General features: G+C 35.5%; 1 protein-coding gene and 1 long non-coding RNA gene across 3 annotated transcripts in view; one reads left to right on the top strand and one right to left on the bottom strand.

Moving 5' to 3' along the window:
- Positions 1–3211, top strand: part of LOC135297382 (uncharacterized) — a 65996-nt gene extending 62785 nt beyond the window's left edge. The window contains exon 5 of the long non-coding RNA XR_010359391.1: positions 2813–3211. This is a non-coding gene — a long non-coding RNA (uncharacterized LOC135297382). The remainder of the gene's footprint in view (positions 1–2812) is intronic.
- The window catches only part of PACRG (parkin coregulated), a 209353-nt gene that overhangs the window by 39457 nt on the left and 142705 nt on the right, over positions 1–27191 (bottom strand). Inside the window, exon 6 of one of the 2 annotated variants that reach the window (XM_064414885.1) lies at positions 12630–12776. The exons of the other annotated variant lie outside the window; for it this stretch is intronic. Within the exon in view, the coding sequence (XP_064270955.1) occupies positions 12630–12776 (147 nt within the window). The remainder of the gene's footprint in view (positions 1–12629; positions 12777–27191) is intronic. 2 annotated transcript variants of the gene reach the window in all.

Raw genomic sequence — 27191 nt, 5'->3', positions numbered from 1 at the left:
TCTTCCTTAGTTTGTTAAAGACTTTGTCTACACAAGTTGGATCGCTATTTTTGTCCTCTACAGTGCATTGAAAATTTATTGTCCACCATCCTCCCTGCTTGCTTTGTCATTGCTGGGTTTTAGAGTATCCCCCACAGTCACTAATTGCAGAAAGGCAGCTGGATAGAAATGAAAACATGTAAAACAGCTACAACTTTCCTGCTGTTATTGAGCCTGAAGTGCGCTACCAGAGCTGAAAAAATTAATAATGCCACTCTGGGACTGTGTGTGGGTGGAGTACCAGGAGATGCATTACTTGAGTCCATTTCCATAGCTGTTTCCATCGGCCAGCGTCTGAATAAGCCCTAAACTACAATTATTGCTGCCTCTCCCAAGATGTGTGCGGGCACATAACAGCAGATGTGCCAACTGTTCTTTCTCTGAAATGTCACCTTTCTGCTACTGCCATGGTACAGTGATCACTGGCAGCACAGCAAAACAAAATTTGCACTCTGTGCTGGTTGGGGTGACTCGGCCTCATAACCACTGCAAACTGTAATTGAAAATAAGTATCTCTCATCCTGAACTTCACTTTATCTGCCACCCAGCATTGAATAAGTGATGTTTCTCTTCAATCTTATATGTCTGCTTGCAAGAGACTATATTTATGATAAGGATCACCAGTGTAAAAAAACCCAAACCAACATTATTGGCTTGGATCTATTGTACTTGTGTCAGAATTAGTCATCAAAAAACATGCAGGCAGAAATGGAGATGCAGAATCATGTAGGCAGAGAACTGCTCTGTATTTGAGTACCTATGTGTTTGACAAGGCAACATAGAATATGGTATTTAGCTACAAACAGAAGTCAAATGGAATAGTCTACTTGTGTTTCTTGCTCTAAAGATAAACACTGAGGTATGGCCTTGCTTCCTATAAAAAAGCGCTAATTTTAATCTTTAAAAAAGTAACATAAAATGATTAGTGGTACACACTGAAAGGGTGTAGCTTCTTCAACATGAGACAATGCCAAGAAACTATGAGAAGCCCAAATCAAACACAGGAAGGGAAATTATAGCAGATAAAGGAAATGATAAAAATATTTTCAAAATAGATCATAGATATTAAATTCAGGAAAACTGCAGTTACTGAATAATAGAATAATCCTATTTAAAACCCAGCAATTGGAGTTGGTTAACCACAACTTTCATTTACCAACATTGTAGTAACTTTATTAATGGAGCAGTGACAGACTGCTTTTGACAATATATTGTACTTAAAACCTCAGTTTTGGTCACCCAGAAACAAGTTATAGATCTATAATCATTTTGATGAACAGATTCTGGTGAAATATTTTGGTACGGCAAAACTGGATAGTGAAAGGGACATCCCCTTTATTCAAACATGCTCAGTAGCAAGGGTACTGTTCCCTGGGACACTGAACACCACTTTCAGATCTTGATGAACTGTCACTGAACTGTTTGTGAACTCTGATCACCTGTTCATGAGAGTTACTTTTGAGAAGGAGTAGCTCTGAATCTAGTATTTAATTTGTCTGGGTTTGATAGTAACACATCAATGAAGAGAGTTCAGAACAGTATGAGAGAAATACACTCTTCAGAATAACATTTAAACTCAGATCATGTTACTTTTCCTTGTAACGTGCTGGCTCAGAATAATGGAGAGATCTGAGCCCAAGCTTCTGTGCTATAATGAAGAGGGGCTGTTAGAAAATAAGTAATAATATCTATTCCTTGTGCCTCCTGTTTGGCAAGCATGCAGAGGAAAAGTCTACACCTTACATTACTTCAGATTTATTTATACTATTGTACATTGAAATTAAACATGTTGACCTGATTAAACCAGTATCTAATTAATTCTCAAACACTATTTCTTCAATTTTTGCCATTTCTCTATTGAGAATTTTTTTTCTTCTTTAGCAATTACTACTGCAGCTGAGTAAGATCCAGCCTAACATCATTTACTTGGCAATTAATACAAAAAATTTGTAATAAAAGTAACTGATCTCATCAACATTTTAGCACATCTTTGAAAGCAGCACTTTAAATATACTGAATTGCTCTCCAAAACAATATAATTTCCTTTTTAAAAGTAAGAAACTAGAGATCCCAGTTAAGAAATTATTCAAGGAAAGGAAAGGAAAGGAAAGGAAAGGAAAGGAAAGGAAAGGAAAGGAAAGGAAAGGAAAGGAAAGGAAAGGAAAGGAAAGGAAAGGAAAGGAAAGGAAAGGAAAGGAAAGGAAAGGAAAGGAAAGGAAAGGAAAGGATCACAATCTAGAGAGCTCAGGTTTTATTCAATTGAACAGGCCCTAAGCATTCAATTCAAGCTGGTATACAACTTTTTTGAAAACACTCTTCAAGAACTAACTTTCATTAGCCATTGTACTTATGACTTAAATAGGAAAATCTTACTAGGATTGCTTATCTTTTTAAACAACTTCATTCTAAATAATAGAATTTGATTTTTTTTTCCCTGTGGAAGCAGAGGACTACTTTCCTCTTTATAGGAAATCCCTAATCTAGTATAGAAAGTGCCTGCAAACGTACCTCTTGTGAGTACAGCTAAGTGAAACAGCTTCACTCTTGTGTACAGCACAGATCTTTTGCCTGTGTTCACTGATACCAATCTCTTCCTGTATTGAGCTAAAGAACTCAGAGACTTTATGTTGAAGGATCTGTATAGAGACATAACAGGAGGAAAAGAGCATACACACGAGGAACAAATCCTCATATTCCCACCAGTACATGAAACCTAATCCAAGAGAAGTGTTAGTTATAATCCCCTCCATTGCTTTGATCTGTCTCCCTGCAGGACCCCACGAGCCAGCACTGAGAATGTGGCTGGAATCCATCGCCGGTGTCCGGGACAGAGGGCAGGTGGTGGTAGAGGACTTCTCTTCTTGGAAACAGACCATATTTATGCCAGACATTAACTGCTGGGTAACAACAAGCCTATTTATAGAATGGACACAACTAGCCCATAAAATCCTTTTGGAGCTGACCTGATCACTCCTGTGTACAGCACAGCTGTGTACAGCATAGATTCATTGTCTGTGCTCACTAAAAACACGTGCGCCTACAGGATAACTGGAGGAAGAAGCAGAAAAAAAGTTTGATGCTATGAGCCATTTACAGGAAAAAAAGTTGTAGCACTTCATAGTGATATTAAAACTGCAAGTGACAATGACAAGGAATTCTAACCATGGCTAATGCTTTTTCTGGTGCTCTGACAAAAGACACTGTAATACCAGGTTATCAGGTAATATTTAAACTTCTGAAAATAATAGCAGAAACTATAATTGGAGAGTTCTTTGCTTTACTAAAGGAATAAAAGAGAAAAATATTTGTGAAGATATCTTGATTTTTCATTCTTTAACATATCCTTCCCCGACAAGCACAACAGGATGCCTGCATTGCTTTGGGCAACCCTCTGAATAAACAAGGTCTAGGCTGACCCCCTTGTGAAATATGAAAAAAAAAGAATCCTTAAGAAAATATGAAAAATAATATTACTTATTTTCTCCTCTCCTCTCCTCTCCTCTCCTCTCCTCTCCTCTCCTCTCCTCTCCTCTCCTCTCCTCTCCTCTCCTCTCCTCTCCTCTCCTCTCCTCTCCTCTCCTCTCCTCTCCTCTCCTCTCCTCTCCTCTCCTCTCCTCTCCTCTCCTCTCCTCTCCCCTCCCCTCCCCTCCTCTCCTCTCCTCTCCCTTTGCCCTTGCTATTCTCCTATCTCAGAAACAAGATGCTCCTTTTTTTACAGCAAGACTTCACCTGAGAAACTCAAATGCAGAGGCACAAAGATACTGTAAAGATGAAGCTTTCAACATGGCAGAACAAATTTGATACGATCTTTTCTTTTTTTTATAATTCCACAGACATTTAAACATTGACTCTGGAAGCACACAAACACTTAAGTTTGCATAGCAAACACTGTAACTGTAAAATATGGTTGCCTGTTAAGTTAGTTATATGCAACCATGTAAGGGAGGCATTTTAGGGGCATCCATTAGCAATATCTACAGTGGCAAATAAGATCACTTGGTTATGTCCACACTGTGCAGTGGAACCCTACAGGAACACAGGGCAGAGACCCTCATCAGCACCCAATGACTCAGCTATACTCATCTGCTTGTCCCTGGACTTCTGTGCTTCCAGCAGTCTTGGCCTTAATGAGGACAACTCAGTGTGCTGCTACAGTGCAGACATTTTCCAAATATTAGCCAGCAGACAATGGGAGATTTCAGGCCAGTAACACTGGCCAGGTAACACTGGTAATGACTGTAGAGCCCATGACTAGCACACAATGATTTATGGGTGGCTGAGCTATTCCATTATTCATATCTACACACATTTATGCACACCTTATAAAGAAAGAAACTAATAACAATATCTCAAGAATAGAATAGAATAGAATAGAATAGAATAGAATAGAATAGAATAGAATAGAATAGAATAAGTATTCCCACTGGAGTTAATTTGAGAATACTTTTATTCTGAGTCAGTGTTACTGAAATGCTAAATTTGCCCTTTAAAATTATTTAACAGTCCTATGTTTAATCAAAAATTAAAAACAATAACAAAAATGTCACAGTGTATAAGTTATGTTGACTTTAACTCTTCCCTGTCTTGACAGCTTAAATTATTTGGGTTAAATTTAATTTACAATGAGACAAAAAGAATCCCTTTGAAATCAATAATAATTTTGAGCTTCTTCTTCAGACATAAATTTGCCCTTCTTATCAAAACACTTTTGTCAGAGATGACTATACCCTGTCCTACTTATTTGCCACATAAACCTTACTAATAAATTCAGTTTTATATTACTTCAGAAGTACAAAATCTGAAAATAATACAAGGAAATATATGGTGAAAAAAATTACTCTAACGTGAAGGTGATAAAGTGAATACACTGATATTTCCATTATCAATAGCATACAGTAAGGCTTTCAAAGAGTTCACTAAAAGCTTGAATATGTGATTTTTGCAAACCTATTCTGGAACTTTTTTCACTCAGCACCAGATATGTTAAGAAATACTGAAGATTCACTTGTCTGTCCCAGAACTACAAAGTATTCAAATAAATATTCTTCTGTATTTTCTTGTAAACATTAATTGTATTTTAGTTAGTTCCAATAAGAAAACAACTTAGCGCAACAATAATCAACTTAGAAAGAAGAATTTTACTCCAGCACCATTCAAAACCATATGCTGTGTAAAAGTATTATTAGAAATACCTTGTCTGGTAAGAAAAAAAAAAAAGTACAGCAACAATAAGGCGATGGCAACAAAAAGGGGGGGGGGCTCTCTTGCTTTAAACACATGCTGTGGATTGACACCTGAAAGCCTGAGTTAATATTTACTAACTCCAAGCACATTCAGTATCTTCAGATTTCTTTTCTTTTAGTGGGGCCACTGCTCCTGTTGTTTGAAGACAGAGCAAAGCTGTGAATAATGCCTAAGAGCAAAACGAAACCAGAAGTAAATGACTTTTTTAATGTGAGACCTTCAACCTCAATTCCAGCTCCCCAGAGGCCGTCTTTGACTCCTTATCAAATCATGCTCTCACAGGTGTCAGCTGGGGATAAAGATTCCTCCACAAAGAAACTGACGGAGAAACTACTGCAGAGAAAGGTGAGCTTACAACTCTCTTGACATTGGTGAAGGGAACTTAGGGCAGTGTCATTTAGAACAGCCAATTTCAATAAATGTGCTGTAGGAGGTTTAACAGTGACTGCAGATAGCAAGGGCAAGCTACATAGATGTTAAACCAGTCAGTGAAGGCTGCTGCTCAGCTAAAGTGTGCTAAAAATGAAATGCATTTGTTAGTGTTACTGGACACTTCTGAAGACTTCTTATGACCCAGTTAGAAAAAAATATTATAAAAGAGCCATTTTACATGGATAAACAGCTCTTCCTCTCTGTACCATAAAGGAGTCTGGGGAACAAGATAAAAATCCGACTTTTTACTGTCTTAGTGACTGATACAAGAGCTGCAAGTGTTAGGGTTGCCAGGATTAAAGAAGGAATGTCCCAAGGAAGGATTGAAATTAATCTCTTCCTTGATAGAGGCTGAATTTTTATTGACATTTGATTTCTTTTCTGGAGAAAGATTTCCACCCTTTTAATATGTATTTTGGTTGAACTGAAACTTGTTTGACATCCATTGTGATACTCCACAATGACCTAAAGGTTTTGCATGAGTTTACAATACATAGAGCTATATTTCAAGTAAAAGGTTTATATTTAATACATCACTACTTTCCCCTATCCCCATACTCTCTCAAAAGTTAGAACTTTCATAGCTAAATTTGAAATGTTTAAACATACTTTTATTAATATAGCACATATTTTATTCATTTATGATGTCAGTTTACATTTTCATATCTGTGCTGTTGATTGCATATTTTAGTATTCCTATGTTCACAAGGCCTTCTCATCTGTGGCTTTTGAAAAGCATTCCCTCACTATTTTCACTCTGACTGATAACATTAAGTGGTTTTACCCTGTGACCATGAAACAGCCAACAAGATATCGGGGATGGGTTTATTTAATATAAACTATAAAGAATACAGAAAAAAAATTAAAAATGCTAGGTATATGATGTCCTACTAGGGCAGTGATTAGGTATTTCCTTGTTCTCCTTCAGTTATGGAACATAACTTAATGGATGCATCTTTTATAACTTATCAATCATAATACAAATATGTCCATGCACACCATTTTTTTATCAAAGCAAAAACTTCATGCAAATAAAATGTATACCATAAAAATGTAAGTGCAATTGTTAAACAAAATTTTGGCATTCTGCAATGTGTGTATCAGTCTTACATAAATTATCTTTTCCACTGAAAGCTGTTTTTCTGCTACTAATTTAAATATAATTTTAGTATTTACAGTCACTAAACTTTAATTACTAGAATACAATAGGAAACTCTTACCTAAATCAATGTTAATAATTATGTATTTATCAATTACTCCATTAAATACTTCACATTTCATCATTTACTACTTCCATTACATTCACCTAAACTATTGTCATAAGTGAAGGATATCAGGAGTCTGAAATATTTATCCCAGAGCCTTACCTAGTAACTGAACCTGCGAAGTGATTGTGTGTGAATTAAGACAGACTCTTGCTCTTGCTAGCTGTAAACCAAGCTTGCTTTTCACATCTGCTTCTTCTTAATTAAAAAAAAGTCTTATGTCCACTTATAAGGGTTCTTAATACACACTAAAAAACCCTTAATGAAAAAAAATACTGCTTTAAATTGGAAAGGTAACACCTCTCTTTTTTATCTTCTTGCAGTACAAAATACCTATTGAAAGATGATAATTTGAGTGTTTTGACATTAAATCTGTCATGAAAATAAAATGCCAAATCATATTTTCTCATTAAAAAACCCCCAAACTTGGAATACTTGATTTTTTTCCTCATAAAACAAAGATCCACAGATCCACTTCTGTAGACAGGCTTTTTCTGTTTGTAACAAATTGTCTCTGTACAGATTTTTCTTAGTTCAGGAACTCCTACATAGCCCAACATGACATTAAATATAGCATAGCATATGGAAAGTTATTATGCTGTTATTATGCATTTGTCATCATATTTATTGATTTGATATAATATTATATTTGAAATAAGATCAATACAAAAGATCCTTGTTATCCTTGCTAGTCCTTGATATTATTATTTTATAATTACTTTTCTTCCCTAATCCATTCTGTTGAAGTAAATTCCACAAAGACTTTCACTCATCTGGGTGTGTATAAAAGTCTAAGTTCACATTGAACTCTACAAGACAAAATGGATCCTAGAATAAAATATCTGTCTCACAGCTACAGAATAAATTGAAGTTATACCTGGTTCTTCAGGAAATAATAGATTTGACACAATGTTAATTCTAGAGATAAATTAGATTGCTAACACAAATACAAAAGATTTGTAAGAAATTACTACTGCCTTTTAAATTGGGCTCATATTTAAAGTCATGATGTCAGAAAAAATGCAGAAGGTGGAGGAAACATTATTGTAAGAACAGTCATCAAAAAAAAATTTACTCCCATATGTCATTATAAAGCTAGCAGCTGTGTTGATGAAATCACAATTCCTTTTGGTGACATCCATATGGAATGCAGAGCTTTGACATTACCCTTCAGTAAAAGCTGTGGTCTGATTTTTTTGCATTAGGCAGTTGTCAATTCTATTTGATATTTTATTCCAAAATAAAAATGCTGTGGAGCATATATCCACAAGAAATTCAGAGTTACATTTGGTGTGAAATATGTTGCGGTGGGCTTGTTCCTGATGTAAAGAAAATTGTCTGAGTCATGAAAATCACAAGACATTCAAGTTGGAAAGGACAAGAGCAGGTTTCTCATCCTCCCCCCTGCTCAAAGCAGGATCAGCTATGAGATCAGATCAGGCTGCTCAGATATTTCTTGAGTTAGATCTTAAAAATCTCCTAGAATGGAGACTCCAGAGCATCTGTGGACAATCTGCTCCCGTGCTTGCCTGCCCCAAGGATGGCTTCATACAGAAGTTTACATCAGAAATTCACTTCCTCATGTTTTCACAAACTGACTTGAATTTTCTGCTAATTAACTATAAGGAATGCTCTTTTACTGCTGTTGTACTCTCCTTGGGGCTTTGTTTTTTTATCACAAAGTCACAACAGCTTTAGGTGTACATTGAGAAAAGAGTTCTGCATCCTTTATACTCCTCCTAGATCTCATGATTTCTTAATCCTTTAAAGAACTCCACTTGGTGATTCTCTAAGTCTGGAAATAGACTTATTTGCATCTTTTGCATCACAAGATGAGAAATTATGAAGGTACCCACTGCACAGGGAATTTCCCTGAATCCAAACCACACAAGTTTTGAGAACTCAGTAGCCCAGCCATTGTCACTGACAGACAGGAACAGCATATCCTTTTCCCACAATGCGAGTGAGGAAATGCCCTTGCTGGCTGGCCATGAAGATAAGATAGACATTATGATATAGTCAATTCTTATAATCAAGTTGTATAAATAAAATTATATGCAAGTCTTACTAGACAGCCATTATAATTGTTTCTGACTTAATAAAGCTCTAGATCATTATATGATATACCCAGTATAAAAAATAATTTGAAAAGCCAGAGATGTTGTTTCTTCCCTCTGAGTGCATATTAAATGTTGAAATACTGAATGAATGAAAAGAAAATTCAAGAGAAAAAACCCCAAAGAACTGAGAAAGTCAAAGACTTAGGAAAAGCTACAGATCAGCTTAATACAGGGTTTACATATGGGACATAATATGTATCAAAACAGAATCAAATAGAGAGCAAGTAATTGTGCATACAATATTTCACTGAAAATGTCTTATGCGTACCTATCTTTATTAGCTACTTCTTGCTACCATTTTATGAAAACAAGGTGAATAAACACCCTTTAAATTTAAGGTGAAGAGCTTACATGATATCATGAAATAGTATGGGGAACAAAAGGGTAATAAACAACAGCAAATTTCAGGTACAGCAACAGGCTGTACCTATATATATATAGGTACAGCCTGTATACATATATACCTACATGTACCTACCATATTTCCTTACCTGTTCCACCTGAGACTACAAAAGTAAGACTAATAGAATTTCCACTTTAAATTAAATTAAGCTAATGAAGACAACTGCAAGAATGTGCCAGTAGTCCCACATGGTAGTAGTCTGGACATTAGGAAAAAACTCCTAACAGACAGATTGATTAGGCACTGGAATGGGCTGCCTGGGGAGGTGGCAGAGCCACCAGCCCTGGAGGTGTTTAAGAGAAGACTGGATGTGACACTCAGTGCCATGGTCTAATTGACAAGGTGACATTCACAGGTTGGACTCCACGATCTCAAAGGTCTTTTCCAGCCTAGTTTATTCTGTGATTCTGTGACATGAATGTACAAATAGCAGAGGAAACAGAGTTTTAAAATGTAGATAATACTTCACACTTTCTATTTTATGATACACATGATTCACCTTAACCACAGAGCTTGTCAGGGCCTAGATGCACTTCTAGGGAGGGTTACCTCTGAGGAGTCTCCGTGCTGGCAGGGACTGCTGCACAGACCTCAGGACCCTGCTGGCTGTGGCTGCTGGTAGCCCCCCATTACCAGCTATCTGATATGGGACTGTGATAACTGGGAAGGATCACCAGCCTGTGCTGGGTCACCTTTGGCTCCTGTCTTGTCCCTGTCCAAGGAGCTGTGCTGCTCTCACTTATCCCTGCCAAAAGTGCAGGTCCAAAATGAGCACGTACTACCAGGAGGACTGGTGTCCTTCCAGGACACAGGAGGGCAGGGTGGAGAAGCCCCCCAGCTAGCTGAATACCCAGAGTGACTTTTTTACCTCTCATCCTAAGCAGCTCTAATAATATGATTTCTAAAAACAAATAATTTGGTTTCACAGACTGCTCAAATAAATTGTTCTTCTTCCGAGCATCTTCTAAGAACATTTTTGTTAAATGGAAGATGTAATGTTGAGGCTTTTGGTCAGTAAAAGCAGTATTTGGTGGTACAAAAACCTAAAAGAAACCACTGCAAAAAGCTAGAAGATAACCATTCACAAACACCTGGATGATGGATGTTTGTCATTCCTCAGCTCCACCCAGCTTGACTTAAACACCTACAAGGTTTGAATTCCCTGATAACAGAACAGCCAAACCTTGACTACACAGCTCTTTCATAAGATCTGCCACTGCTGCTCTTTCAGTGTCAGATAGTAGTGGGAAGTTCAGTGCAGAGAGGTCATGAGATGTTTTGTCACACATCTCAGCTGGCTTTGGGGAGACGCCATGGAGAGCCAGCCTATGCAACATTCCCGTCATCGCTGGCATTGCTGGAGCAGCACCCAGTGAGATCAGAGAATGCTTAAGGGGCTATAAATATGGCAAGAATTCAGAGAGTAGGCAGGCTTTTGAGGCTGCTTCAGGATACAGATGATCATTTAAATGTTACTGAAAAGGCTTGCAAATTAAAGCAACAGTTGCTTTTTAATCGGAGAATCAAGGGACAGCAGACAAATTTAATTTTGTCTTTCATTTCAGAGTATCTACTGATCAAATGGCAAAACTGCTATTGTTAAAGCAAAGGCACGTAAAGAGAAATTTCCTGCATTGATGCCCCATCTTGCTGTTTTGCCAGTACCACCTGCCTCTTTTTTGTCTTTAGCATATCTGTCAGTAACTACATGGCACACAAACACCATGAAGGCATCTGAACTCTGCAAGTTATCATGGCATTTTGCCTGAGGCTGTCTTCCTTTCCTGCAGGGTTACCTTCCTGCAGCCAGCTTACTTGGCTTTAGTGGTCTCAGTACCTGAACCAGGTTGCTCAGAGAGAGCTCTCAACTGCTTTGTGTAGCAAATATTCCTAACTGTCTGTCAGCTATTGGAAAGCAAGATGCTTGCTAAGTATTTTAATATACACTTAAAAAGAAAATAATTTCTAAATGAAAATATAATTTATTATTAATAATATGAATTTATTATTAATTTATTTTACATGATAAACACAATTGGAGGTTTTTAATTTTATACCAGTTTATTTCCTCCTTTTCAGTACAGTGCAAATTACACCACTGAATAGATTAAATTCAGGGTACTGAATGGGTTCCCTGATGACTGCATTTTAGAAGCCATTCAACTGTGTTTCATACAGTAAAGAAAACAATACACATTGAGTGTTAAATCATGATATAAAAGCACCTATAAAACTGACTGCTGATTTTTTTAAATGGCACTTAAATGCTGATTTATTTCCCGAATGCATCACTTCTGAGAATCAGACTGAGATAGGTGTCTGACTACAACTAGTTCTTTAACTACACACATTTGCATCTTCACTTGCTCAGTGAAGTCCCAGTTTCAATGGTGAAACATCACTCAGCGATTCACAAAAAGTTTGGAAAATGCTGTTGCTCCTGTTGGATAACAGGAACTAGCCTAAGGAGAGATCTATGGAAATATAAGAGTAAATAAATATTCTCTCATAACAGCTGAAAATAACGCTTCACTCAGGCTGAGATAAAGCTGAGAGTATATTTCTCAAATGTAAACCTAAAAAAGGTCTAATAATTGTCCCAAACTTAGTATTAAAATGGCTGGAAATTCAAAGATGACATACTCAGAGAAAACCTGAAGTTTTGAGCTAGCCACAGTCTATTTCTTTTCTCTAAACCCTATTGGCCATTTCTGTATTTGGATGTGTATGTTTAGCAAACCAGTTAGTTTCACGTGTTCAAAGCTCCCTTTAGTGTACCTTATGTCTTTAAAAGCTCTGCCCATGCCTGCATGCTTAGCACTACTTAATTTTTCAAGACTCTTTTTCATCTGTTTATTCTGTACATTGTAAAATTATTTGGCTCATAGTGAAGACTTCCTGTTCAGTATGAGCTATGGAGTTGCAGTAAGTTATAATTTAAGATATGGAGATAATCACTGAGGGCACAAAAATACCAAAGGCCAAGACAAATTAAAGAAAAAAAAAAATAACCAAAGAAAAGGGAAAAAAGTAAATTATGAGTTTTAAATACAAATATGGACATACATTTATATTTAATTAATTCATATTGGAAAGACATAGTCTGTTATGCTTAAAAATTCATACCAAAATTAGATCTTGGTTCCTTTTTTTTTTTCTTTGAGAAATCTGCTTTGGTGGTTGGAACTTGCTGCTGAGCCCTGCTCTTGTCAGTAGATCTTGAACTGCATACATGGATTGCATTTCTTTGGTACCAGTCATGGAGTCCTGCTGCTGTGAACATGCACAAGCACACAAGTGTTTGACATATGAACACAGTTTAATTGTGATCTTGACATCTATAGTTCAAAGTTAATACCTTTTTATTTTGAAGCTCATAATGCATGATGGAACTGAGCATCATTTTATCTCTATGATATCATGTGTATGAGTTTCATACTAGAAATGACTGAAAGCTGTGCTGCTTTCCTCAGGTACAGACTGTCTTCAAATCTCTCCAGTCTGAAGCTCAGAAACCAGACCTCACAGAAAGTTATAACAAGCCTTCTCGCATTCTCTTCCTGCCTCTTTTTGAGCTCTGCTCTTTTTGTTCTCCCTTCATCCGTGGTACTTTCCTGTATCCATGCATCTTTGTCTGCTACACAGCTGGTTTGACCTTGCTTTTGCTCCCTTGTAAATGAATATTAAAACTGCACTTGAAGCTCAGGACACTTTCTGGGTGACAATGTTTTTAACCTTTCTAGTTACAAAAGAGTTAATAGTTCTATTAAAATAACAAAACAAGTTTTAGTGAGCTGAAAACCTATAGTTCCTAAATATGAGAAATTCCTGAAAAGAGACCATTTTAACCACACAATACACTTTCTTAATAGAGAGTCGGATACAAAACTGTGTCTGTGGGCTGGGCCAATTGATTGAAGCTGAGAGATCAGATATACTCTTTAAAGATTTCCTTCTCCAGTGTATCTAAGAGGAGCTACTTGAAAGGATGAACTGAACTCTCACCTGTTTTGAACTATTTTGACTGAAATCTCTCTCTTGGTTTACATAAAGCAAGCATAACACTTTATTCCTAGCTGCAGTGGCACAGCATTAGTTACCTGCTCTTTTGATGTAATTTTGTCAAAATTCTTAAATTGCAAAAGTCATCTGATGTTCTAAAGGGCAATGTTGAAAGATAGGTGAATTTAAAAAAAAACAAAACACCCCAAACAAACTAAAAATAACCACATCTATGGCTCTTTTCTCCTTCATTCAAATGAACTCAAAACCATAAAGACCTACTGCTGAGGCTACTGGCAAATATCTAGATAATCAGTTGTCAAGAAGAGCTCTGCCACACATTCTCTTTTCTGACAACTGCAAAGCAAAATTGCTTAGCCCACAATTTAAAAAAATTTGACAAGAGCTTTTGTACTTCAGCACAAAAGAAAGCAACACATTCCAGTGCTGTACTGAATAGTAACCTGACCATAATCCTACTAATGGAGTCAGCGAACATGAGGATTGCTGACAGAGAACAATAGAAAGAATTTTTTTCCAAGGCATTAATAAAGTCAGAATGTAGTCTTCAATCCTACAATAAAATGCTTTCAGGATCATGCGTATTCTTAAACCTAAGCAGAGTTTTCACTGATAATCACTCTGTGTATTATTTCAATGTGCTTCTGCAGTAAAACACTGGTAAACATTGATGCTCAGAGCCACAGATGTATAGTGGCTGTTAAGTAAAATACCAGAAAAGGAAAACCTGAATGCTGCACTATGTATCACCTATCTGATCTTTGCCAAAGGAGTCAGAACGATTCCTTCATAGGTAAGCCTTCAACTGCCTTCAATTCCTAATGATGCATTAGTGTCTTGGATTTCTGTATACAGGCTTGAGCTAGAGGGTAGTCTGGCAGAATCAGTAAATTCAGACTCCAGGAGCTAAGAGAGTTTGAGATGCTCTCTGTTACAGCAAATCCTGTGACAACCATGAGCTTTATAAAGCCACAGATGTTTGCACCTGTCCAAAGCTTGACAAAGTGTTTCAACAAAGCAGACACTGAGAACTTGGAGATATTCTGTTTCCATGAATTTTGGGAGAACTTTTTCATCTGTAAAAAAATAAATTATGGTGGACAAAAAACATAGGGCCTAAATACAAGGCATGAAAGGATATAGTCCAACGTTTATGAAACAGATCAGGCTAGTAGCAGCAATGTCTATTAAATTAGTTTAAAGACAGAAATTTTGTTAATAAATCACAAACAACCTTTAATAAATAAGGAATATGGGTTTTAGTGTCTGGCAAACCACAAAGAGAAACACAGCCTATCCTCATAGTCCCACATTTTAAACTATGCATACTATGATTACAGTAATAAACAACAGATACTGTGTTTGTACATAGAGAAACAAAGAATGGTTCTTTTTTTAGGAACTATCTGTAGGAAGAACATACAATTTAGTCAACAAGTGAGATGTAATAACCTCTTGTATTCTTTTCAACAACTATAGTTTAGTATTGAGCAGAAGGAATGTTTTTGTTCTTTCCTTGTGCTTTTTCTCCTCTGTCTATCCTCCTCTTCTTTCTGGCATAGTATGGATTTTTTTTCTGTTCTTGCACCTGGTCTAACAAACAGTACCCCTACTATTTGAACATGTTCTAATGCACAGCACTTTTCTTCAGACAGCTGCAAATGCTGTGCTCTCTGACCAAGAAGGCAAGTCTCTGACCTCCCACTAATGAACATAGGCAATCAGACAGCATATGATACTCCAAGTAACAATTTCTTCTAATGTCCATGATGAAAAACTGTACAGCAATCCTAGTTCAGCAACCTTGTCCTGAAATGCCCCTATCAACTCATGACTTCATAATAAGTATGGGGTAGCTACTGAATTAATTAGCCAAAATGCATTATGTTTCCTTTCTTTTTTCAGAAAACCAGAAACTGTTAGTGGAAGAAATAAATGAAGTTCAGCCAAAGTGTGTTAAATGCTAGATGGCTTCTGAAGATGAACAAATGTGAGTTTGGCAACAACAGGAAAGATATCCTTAGAATAAGTTTCATTGTAACAAATACTTTTTGTGTTCTACAAAGCATGTACACTGTCAAGGAAGAAAAACATGGGATAAACATTTTTGTGTTTTGGGCCTGAATGTCTCTGTGTACTGTGACAACTTCTATTCATCTTACAGACAGGTTCGGTGAGAAAAATAATTGCTCAGAATGGAAAAGGTAGAAAAAAGTAAAATTTCCAAATTAATACATGATCCAAAAAGCATGTTGTCTAAAGCTTGATTTTAACTGAATACACCTGTTTTTTTGCATTTAACATTTCCTACCACACAAAAATTCTCATTTTAGTGATTTTACTTCTTTGTAGAATTCTTTTCAAAGCTGTTTTTTTTTTTACAGCTACTCTGTTAGTTTTGATGATTCAGATTTACAAAGTATTGAAAAGCAATGTAAACTTTTAATAAGCAATCTGAAATGGAACTTGGAACCTTCAGAAACTCATATGAAAATATAGGAGGTTTTGTTGAAAGGGAGCATATCATAAGGTAAAGAAATGTTTCTTTGATAGTGTGTTTTACACTTCAATTGTTATGATGTAAATGCAAGTATAAGACAATTTAAATCCAGTGTGAAGGAAATGAATACTTGTCCATAAATTAAATGTAAATTATTTTGAAATGTATTTTCATAGGAAACAGATAGAATCTGAAGAGCAGTAAGTCACAACATACATTATGCTATTTCCTTCTCTTCAGCAAATACAGGAAAGGTGATCATCTGCTGCAAGAAAGTGAGAGCAACATTTCTTGCATTTTCAGATAGGAATTACAGCCCTTAAATGCTAAAGATCTTAAGAAGGTTGCAAATGATTCATGGGTTTTCCTGGATGTATTTTTAAAAAGAATGTACTTTTATTAATGTTCTTTTATTTTTAAAATATATTTGTTGCAGATCACCAAACTTCTAAACAAAGGGCATATCTACCCAAAATACCAAGTTGGATCTGATATATTTTCAAATTGTCAGTTCCTTAGTATCCTTCAGAAATTAAACTATATAAGGAAACCAGAAGGCTTTTTGGACCTCAAACTCCCACAATTACTCCAGTTACTTTTGAGAAGTAAAGTGTTATTAAGACTTTACTGTCACCCCATATTTGCACCATAAGTTAATCACAGATTTATCCCAAAAGGTATCTTTGCAGCATTTTGTAACACGTTGAGAATAAAGCTACTTTGGATCAGCACAAAGGGAATATTCCACAGATAAGGTAATTTACTGGAAACAGTAATCAATGAATGGAGAATGAGAGAAGCTTCATCAAACATGCAGGTTAACCTACATCTGATTGATTAAGTAAAGAAAAGAAATCTGTCATCTCAGAAGAGTGATGTAGGGTCTTAAATTCAGGGGTAAATTTTTCAGGGCTTTAATTTTAGAAATAATAATGTAAAAAAAAATAAGGGTTAAAAGTTGCTGCTGCTTTTTAGGACTATATATTGTGTTTGATCCATTAGTTACATACACTTTTGCACAAAAGAATGATTCTAATACTTAATGAAAACAGATCATGGTGCCTAAACTTTTAGCTGTGATTTACAAAGTCTTATAACTTCCTTTTTGGTTTAGGAGAAAAGAAGTTCAAATTCTGAATCAAATTTTCTTTAAAAGAAATATGGGAGGTTTAGAGCCCCTGCTTCAAAAGCAAAGCTTCAGAAGTTCAGGTCTTGGGAACACACTGGCATTCTGACAGGTTCAAGTCTATAGAGTCTACAGAGGTACATTTGCCCCTTCTCTGCCTGAACAGACTGTTATTATACTTAATTAAAGTATTTATTAATTGTGAAATATATAGTTTAATCAATGTATCAAGTTTATGGTTTCCATAGGATATGCTTTCCAGCTGTAAAAGAGGACTGATGCACTGAGGGAGAGCAATGGAGGGACAGAAGATGGGAAGAATGTTTGATGGCAAATGGACTTTGTTGGTAATGGACTATAAATGCCCTTCTATTACTGAAGCATGATACAGCACTTAAAGTATGCTAATGTAATATAGAAAAACTGGAAAGAAAGAGGAAAGACTCTTCTAGATGGTTCCCTCAGTCTGCTAGCACTGGAAGACTCCAGAGTGACATTGCCAAATATCTTGATCCAGATTTTTAGGTGGCTCTCTAACTTATAATAACGCTGCACATCTACCTGATAATTCTGCAGAGAGATGCATTTTTTGCAAGGTAACTACTATATTCTTCTCTCATCGAGTCACTTTGGATATCGATTTCTCAGAAAAAAATACAGTGGCCATTTTTTCAGCTATTTAGTGTGTTGAACCATTGGCTGTGTTGTGCCTCTTCCTTCTTTTGTCTTCAGCAATTTTAAGAAGTCAGATACACACTGGTGTCACTGGGACCTCTGGGAGTTGGACAGCCCTAGAAAACCAGATTTCATGCTATCTGTTTTCAGGAGATTAATGGAATTTCCTGATGTGCAGGTAACAACAGCACCAAAATAGTATTGCTTCAGATTTTCAGATGTTCTACTGCTGGCAAATTTTTGGCTCTAGAAATAAGTACCTGACATGGCAAGATACAATCACTGACCTGTCAACCTAGCTGTGCTTAACATCTTAGAATGACAATGTGTGATATTTTTTGTAAATTTACTACTTGCACGTAGCACTGGAAGGAATACATATTTTGGGTGGTTTCTATAGTTTAGCCCAGAAACATATTTTCCATAGTGCCAGATGCTGATATATTACACACTAAAATGTGAATTAGACTTAAATTCAGTTTTGTTGGTGGTTTCATGCTACAGAAATAACATACAGGATAAATAATACTTTCTTGTAAAAAAATATTAACCTACAATGTATGTGAAAAGTAAAAGTAGAAGAAAACAATATTATGAAACTCTGATTTACAACAAACAGAGCTGAAAAGAAATTCTGGTACAGTACATGCAACTACAGTGTAATGAATAATTAGCTCATAACATTTCTGAATTAATTAGCTTTGGTTCTTTAGGCTGTATTTGTCACTGAGTATTCCTCTTTGTTATTTGTTCCTGACCTCTAATAGGCTGCCCACTTTTCATATAAAACAAATGTCTTATGGATTTTTAATACATTAAGCAAAGTGAAGTAATTATCTACTGTGGTACATGCCCCATCAAAATTAGTCTGACAGTACATTTGCTTTGGTCTAGATATACAACATAGCAGAAAAATAGGAAATCAATAGAATTGCTAATATGTATTTTGACTAACTGAGGTAAACATGTTGTAATTAAATCCATAGATTTTCATTAAAAAAAAAAAAAAAAACACAAAAATTCCAACTTTCTAAACTATGTGGCTTCCATTTATGAGATACTGAAATATAGACCCTGTAAATAAGGAAAACCAAAATCAAGTGTAATTCAGCTTTTACATAAAAATATTTAGCTAAATTCAGTTTTAAACGATGAATGAAAAAAGTTGCTGATCTATCATAAACATTATACTATTTAACTTACTAAACAATGCCATTCTAAATAATTAAAGAATTTTCAGACTCTTGGCACTGTAGAATAGGTATTTCTGCAGTAAACTGTAGAAACCACCCACAAGCAAAGGATGTACTATGTTAGAGTATTGTGAAACAAAATTACTCTATATTTTACCTGTTGTACTTTAGGAGAAATTAAGGGTGGCAGGTATAATAACAACAACCTACCTCAGTGGCTGGAGTACACAACAAGAGATGGATTTTTGACATAGTCAATAGGCAGGTATATTTATATTAGAGACTCAATTTCTCATATTTAAGTAGGTCAATATTACCTTTTCAAAACAGTTACAGATCACACAGTGAAATACCACAATATTGTCAGAGGATTATACTACAATCACCACAGCATCAGAGTAAAGTGTGATAAAACAGCTCTGATATCTATTACTGAAAAATACAATAAAAGCCATGAATAGCAATTATTATCATTAGCATCTTCAGAATGAAAATTTGGCTAAGCTTTTAAGCTGGACAATTTCTGCTATGAACTTCTAGAGGTGAGCACAGCTGTTCTTCAGCTTCATAGGAAACTAAACATACTTGAAAGCACAGGGTGCCCTCAATACCATAGGGGGTATTGTTTGCTTCTGACTCAGTGAAGGAATTTTATCCCTTAGCCAATAAAATGCTCCAATTTCTTTGCGTTGTTGTTGGTCATTCAGGTTGTGGTTTGTAGCTCATGACAGAGACTGCCTTTTTAATAATGTCTCTTGATATCTTGTTATCTCTGGCTTTATCTGTTCTACTCAACTCACTCTTTATTCCCACCATCTTCATTCTATTTACTCTGATTTGATCGTCTCATACTGTATCAGGCCATTTCACCACGCTAGCTTCATAGCAAATCATATTCAGATTCACATTCACTAGTCAGATCATATTCATTAGTAGGAAAAACAGCAGGATGAAGCAAGTATTGGACCTGGCCCAAGAGAATGGGAAGGAACATACAGCTGCTGGTGGGAGAGAAAGAGGAAACAGGATGTAGATTAGCCTGGGCTACTGTGGAACACCAACCACTTACAAAGAAGCTAAGCCTTCCAATGTTAGTCTTCTAAGATTTTGTATATTCTGTTGAATATAAAATTGAAAGTATTTCCAAGAACTATTTCCTTAATAAACTGTAGATTTGAATACAAATATTCAAATGCAAAGCAATTCATGTCTCATGAACTTAAGAAAAAATACATAGGTCCAGACTTAAAATAATAATTTTTGTCTCCAAAAGTAATTTGTCAGAACATGTACAAATATGTGCTACACTTTGACTTTACCCAAACTAGAAGTACTCTAAATGTCCACAGAGCCACATTCACTGTTCACCTTCAAATCCCTATTTAAAATTCTTTTCCATTATGATAAAAACACATGAAAACCTCACATACACAACTGCTGTTTTCCTGACTGCTGGTTCCATACTGATGAAAACATACTGGTTTCATACTGGTTTGATGTTCTCTTGTGCTTCCCCTGGCTATGTGTTTTCTTCCCCTGTCCATAGCAGAGTTGCCCTCTAGATTGTGAGGTGTTTTGAGTAAGGACTGTCCCTCTGTAGCATGTTTTCACTGTGGGGATCAAGGAGTCCAGGGATCTATAAAACTACAGAGGAGACCACTTGACTTCACGGGACATAAGGCCTGAATATGGCACTTTGTTCTTTCCCTATGATTGAAACATTCTGCAGGAAGGAGTCAATCAGCATGAAGAAGGATCTCTAGCCACTGATGACGTCAGATTATTTGTTACTATTAATCAATCCACCTTTGTTATGATTCTGTTCCTTCCAGCCTTTTTCTGTTTGATATCATACTGTATCTCAGTTACAGATAGCTTTTTCCTATTTCCTGCTCTATCTTCTTCTTTCACTCATTCTTCTATATGGATTTTTCATTTTTTAATGAAATAGTCCCTAAAAATATTTAAGTCCTTTGTAAAGCCTTGCATCTTTGGCTTTATGGGCAATGTAGATCTCCACTGCAAAGAAGCAAATACTTATTTATGGGGCACTAAAAAAGTGCAGTGACAGAAGCAGAAGGAATTTTTATAGTCTTGGTGAGGTTAGTTCTTGAATATATGTATTGATCTTGTGTCTTGCTAAACAAAAAAGGTGAAAAACTGAGAAAGGTATAGCAAAGAATCACATGGTTTGAGAAAATATCACACAGTTGTGAATGTTCCAAAGTGCAACACTTCAAAAGAGTTTCAGCTATTTAGAAAGAAGACTGAAAAGTAACTTGTACAAAAGTAACAGTACAAAAATATCTTCATGGGAATAAAATACTATCTACTAAAATTTTCTTTGATCTTATGAGGAGGAATATCACTAAAACAAAATGGTGAGCACCAAAGTCAAATTCAAATGCAAATTGAAAACTTAATTGAGATTAGACATGCAATTTCAACAATAAGAGCAGCTGGTTAGAAGAAATGCAAACCAAACAGGGCTTCAAATAAGGTGTGGTTGCTTTTGAGGAAGTCAAAATTCAGTCAGCCTTTCAACTCTCCTTTTTTCAATAAGAGGAAAATTTTCTTCAAACACACATTATTGGCCATCAACATCAGCATTGATGGCCTGCTTGTCTCTTTGGCTTTGAAATCTATGTATGTCCTCACATTCAGCCACTCCATGGCCTCAGCTCTACCAAACTTGCCTGGGTGCTTTCCTGATTCCAAAGTTATTGTGCAATGGCTGGCTGTTTATTACAGAAGATTCTTTTGTAGTACTGAGTTAAAATGTAATTAACTCTTCTGAAGCCTCAAAACCTCTGCTCAAATCTGTGGCAAAGCAGAAAGATTACTTACCTCTTATTGCTTAGCTATTATAGAATTTACTAAGCATTGATACTTTAGGAAATTTGTTGCTTGCTAAGGTTTTGGGGACCGGATCACTAGCAAAAATAGGCTCCTTTCATCTCACTGAATATAATAACTAAAACTTTTATGATGCAACTCAAGAAAACTTTGAAATATGAGTCTAGGTTATTTCAGGATATTTGGTGCATGCCTCCCACAGGAAAAAAAAAAGCAGATTGCAACTGCATTAATGAAACAAACAGAGCTAGAGCATGGCCAAGCACTGCTCCAGTATTTCCCTTACTGTTTAATTATTAGCAGGCTTCCAAGCACAAATGCTGAGCCACTAGAGAATAGGCTCAGGATATTTTATTTGCTCATAGAGACATAGCCATAGAATCTAAGGCTATAAATATATGACAATTTCCTCCCCATAGAACTTGGTTAAAGTATCTCTTTAATAAATCTATCCAGGTCTATCTTAAAGGCCATTGTAGAGTCCTGAATATGATGCATAAATTGTTCCAGGGCATAATAACTACACTTGCAGTTGGAACTTTGAGTTGGAAACTAGCAACTTTCAGTCTTTGGCAACGGTATTTCCCTCTGTTGGCAAAATTAAGAACTACCAAGAGCTTATATAACTTTTTTTGTCATGAGTAGCTGTCTGTGTCAAATGATTAAGTTCTTCCTCAATAGCTTTTATAGTATATAAAGGACTAAACTGAAAACTGTAAATTTTATGTTTCATCCTTTTTCTAATTCTTTGAAATCTCTCCAATATTTCATGTTCTCCTTGAGATGTGAATATCAGCTTTAAACACAGCACTATCAAAATAATTTTAATGAGATGTGCACAGATATGTTCTATTTCTACTTGATAGTCCTTCTTCTATAAAGATTACATTATCCCATTTGACCATACCCAGCATCAAGAATTCCTGTTGAGGCAATGATCTTCAAAGACCTTTGTTTCCAAAGGTCTTTGAAGATCATTGCTACACTGCACCTACCTATATTTAAACAAATCAATTTATCTACTATATGGGAATTAAGGGAACTTTTGATTTGTTTTAATTTTTTCATACCCAACATTACCTGCAAAGGTTTTGTAACATTATTTGTGTGATCAACCACACCATACATGAACGCAAAGCCAGAATATAATTCTCTCTGAGAGATCCCTTCACTTGGGGCCATTGGTGTCTTCCCAGAAATGAGTGCATTTTGATATCCGCTTTTGAGGCTCTCCCTAATACACCTAGTGTACTGATTAATTCCATGTATTACACTTCAGAGTCATATATTGTCAAAACAAATCAATTTAAAGATCCATGTAAACCATGTCAACACACATCATTAAATGGCCTGTTGTAACAGTCTTATATTAATTGGTAGAGTTTATCTCTTCTGTTGATTATATTTTTCATTTTTCAAAACCATCTTTCCATGGAAAAATAGAATAAAACAATTTGTATTATTTTGAATATGCTAGTTTTAATGCACCTGTTACTATGTATAGCATATTACTATGCTATACATAGTAACGGGTGCATTAAAATATGGTAAATATTAATTATGTTGATTTTTAATAGGTAAAAAAATGCATACATATTCTTCCATAACTCCAATTAATTATTGAATATTTGTGATTGTTTTCTGTGATTCAATGAAAATATTCAAAGTTAGACCATTTTTTATAGGACTGATTAAAATACCACAGAACAAAACTGTCGCACAATTTGCTCCCTTGGGTTTCTCTAGCTTCAAGTACTTAAAACTTCATAAATATGTTATTTACAATATATATGAATATTGATTCAAATATTCCAGAAAAGCTGTGACTAATTAGCAACATGATGTATTTCTATACCTTTTATCCATATTTCTCTCTACTTATCTTAAAGCTTGTGAGAAAACAAAAAAGTGTACAGAATTATCTTGCATTTATGGCCAAATACATGCTCTTCCCTTACTCCCACAAGTGTCACATAATCCATCCCCCTTTGCTACTTGTCAGATGTTTCACTTGTCCTCAGTCTGCCCCCTGATGCTCTAAAGTGCTGTATGTCAGTAGATTTGTATATACAGAGAGATACATACACACAGGCATCGTAAAACACACCCATGCACGTATATACTTGCCATCACAAGAAAGACTTTTCTATAGATTTCAATTATTTACTTGAACTTATGTGTGCAAATATGTTACAGGTTAATGATTTCTAAACTGGTGAATGAATCATAGTCATGATGCTCTGGGTTTTTAATATTTTATGTAGAGCTTGGTATCAGCAACCTTAACACATATCAGCCTGTCTTCTGTAGTTGTAGCAATCACAGCAAAACTAGACTGCAAATTTGGTCATTGGTTATGTCTTTTGCTTAATATTTGTGGTTAAATTCAAAGGATGGAGAGAAGGCTTTATTTTACAGAGGCCACAGTTCAATAAGAATATAATAAAACATTGCCAAAGCAAAATTTTCACAATGAAATTTCTAGTAAAATCTCACTTTAATTAATGTTCTAACATAGCAAAGCAATGTCAGCGAACAAAGCTCCCATAATATTGAAGAATTATCAGAATACATTGGATTAGCTGTATTTTAATTTCAATCAAGATTATATCATCTATTTCATGCTGATTTAAGAATACACACTCAAAACATTGGATACCTAAATCAATAATTAAGAACATGTGATTCCCTGCACTTCTGTTTTTAGTGATTCATTTGTAAACCGCGTAGAAAGAAAATTAAGAGAATGTGTTGTCACATACCATGTTCTTTGAATGGAATGAAGTTTTTATTTGATATTACAGCAGTCTTTTCAGTGCAAGATTTTGATGAAATTTCTTGAGTGGTCAGGCAGCCCTGAAGGTATATCAGCTAAAACTAAGTTTCTAAACCTGTAATTCCACATGTAGAACTGGTTTATCAGCTCTCAGAACTGAATCAAAACAACTCAGTTTCTCTATTATTTTTTTTCCTTAGTAGTAGAATTTTGTGGCCTGGTTCTTGTGTTTGTAACTTATTTTGCCAGAGTTTTTGAAAAAAACTGCAAAAAGCAAGCTATTTAAAAAAGCTTTAAAATGTATTTTCTAGCCTCTATAATGCACCATCATTTTCACATATATGTACTCTTCAATTGCATGTCATGTTAATGTGCTAGAAAACGCCTTATAGCAAAAGATCGTAAATACATCCTCTACTTGCATTTCTTTCACGTGAAAATGTGAGATGTTTCTGCCTTACAACATCCAGACATTCCTGCTGCTTCGATAACAAAGAAAAGAAATAAATAAATACAATAATTGCAAAAGGCCAGATCCTAACAATAGCAAATGTCATCTGCTTGCATCACGAACAAGATTTGGCACAGAGAAGTGTGAAGTGGAAACTGAGTGTCACAGAAATCAATAGCAAAACCTATGTTAATTTCAACACTCAAGAGTTCAAATTGAGAGTTTAAAAGCAAATAGGTATGTATAATTAAGGCTGAAGCTTAACAAGTTGATTTTTCAAGGAAATGAATGGAACTGCTCTCCAAAACTGAAAAAGAAAACAAGTTTTTAAAATTACTTTTCATATACTGTCAAGTACAGGTTCTCACAGCACTGCATTTATTCTTTGGCTATGTGGTTTTCTGAAAGTCTGTGAAACCAGTATCTGCAATAACTCTGTGTTAAGGTAAGCCTGAAGAGGACATGTTCAGAATCTTGCAAATGAGATGACTAATAGACATGGAACCATCGGACTCAATATCCTGAGGCATGAGCATACTGTCACCACTGACTGGTGACTCACAAGTGCAAATGCTCCCTTCAATCTAAAAAACATTAATGTGGGAGAAAGACAGATGTTACTAAGGAATACAGGACTTAGTCTATGAGGATGAAAATTATTTTCTATTCCTGCATGAAATCAGCAGTACAGGAAAAAAAAAAAGAAAAGGCATAATTGCTTCTGATTAAGTAAATTTCTGTGTTTGTTACTCCTCCTGTTGTATGTGATTTGTATTGCTGTAAACTATTCTCTCCCTGCTTTTACAGAGCTAAAAGCTGAACCAACCCATTTTCCATTAGCCATTTGGATATGGACAGTATTTACCTAGAGACTGAAGCAATGAACCTCTTTTATAACTAGAAGGTAGTTTAACTAAGCATGCATTTTTTTGTACCTTGCCTACATTCTTTAAATTGTCTAATCTGATACTTATCTTCAGTTTTCATCACGTAAGATTTATTTTCCAACATGAACAAAGCATGTTTGATCTCCAGGAGCCATTATTACAACTGTTAAATAAAGGACCACAAGGTAATTGTGTAATGCTATTTCAGATCAAAATACATTTTGGCCAATATGTCTCTTCCTTTGATATATGATGTACGTTTCCAATTTTACAAAGCTTAGTGTCTATTTGTGTCTGTGTTCAAAGAAAACTGCTGACTGAGATCTACCAGGAGTTTATCTTGTTGCCACTGATTTTATCTTCCTTCTGCCTTTTTCACAATTAGTACTGCATATTTTGAGATTAAATCTGTCTGGAATATGCTTTATTCTATTAAACAATCTGCAAACAACAGTGAAAAACAGCATGGTACTGTCGCTGCTTGGAATGTAGCAGTCTGATAATTTTCCTCATAGAAGGCTCACAGGGATGCAGAAGAAACATGACATTTTCTTGAAATAAACCAGTATAAAGATCTGAAAGGTAGATTTTAAGGTTATTGCTGAAGGGCAGATTGGCCACATACAAGGACTGTTTATATAAACTGTATGCAAACTGCAAATACTAGAGTGTTACTTGGGAAGAAGAAATATTTCATGGTCATACTAATTAACAATCTTTATGAAATACAGTGAATAGGAAATATCTGAACCTTCAATCAGTGTAGAACAACAAATACATTCTCATAAACTTCTGAAGTGAACCTGGAGTTTGAATATCTGAAAATATAATTTCCTTCAATTTTATCAGGCACTTCAATAAAAGAGGCCTTTCTCTGCAAACAGTGCCTATCATAATTTCTTGCAATTTCTCTCAAGTCTAATTAAAAAAAAGTCACTTTGACAGCTCATTCCACCAGATGGAACTGTTCATAATTCATTTGTAAATGTTCTTATTCAGACATTAGCACATATATTATAGACAGCATGCACAGTATATATACGCTGAGACTCCACACCAAGATAAAAATAACAGAGCTACTAAGCACCCTAAACTTTTTCTAACTTAAGAAAAGAGGGGAGACAAAATTTTAGTGATAAATTCATTTAGAGCAGAATAACCAACGTGTCCTGTTTGGTTAACTGTTTAGTTTTTTCTCCTC

Source organism: Passer domesticus, chromosome 3, assembly GCF_036417665.1.
Source record: "Passer domesticus isolate bPasDom1 chromosome 3, bPasDom1.hap1, whole genome shotgun sequence".
NCBI lineage: Eukaryota > Metazoa > Chordata > Aves > Passeriformes > Passeridae > Passer > Passer domesticus.
This window is presented reverse-complemented; position numbering and strand designations above follow the sequence as displayed.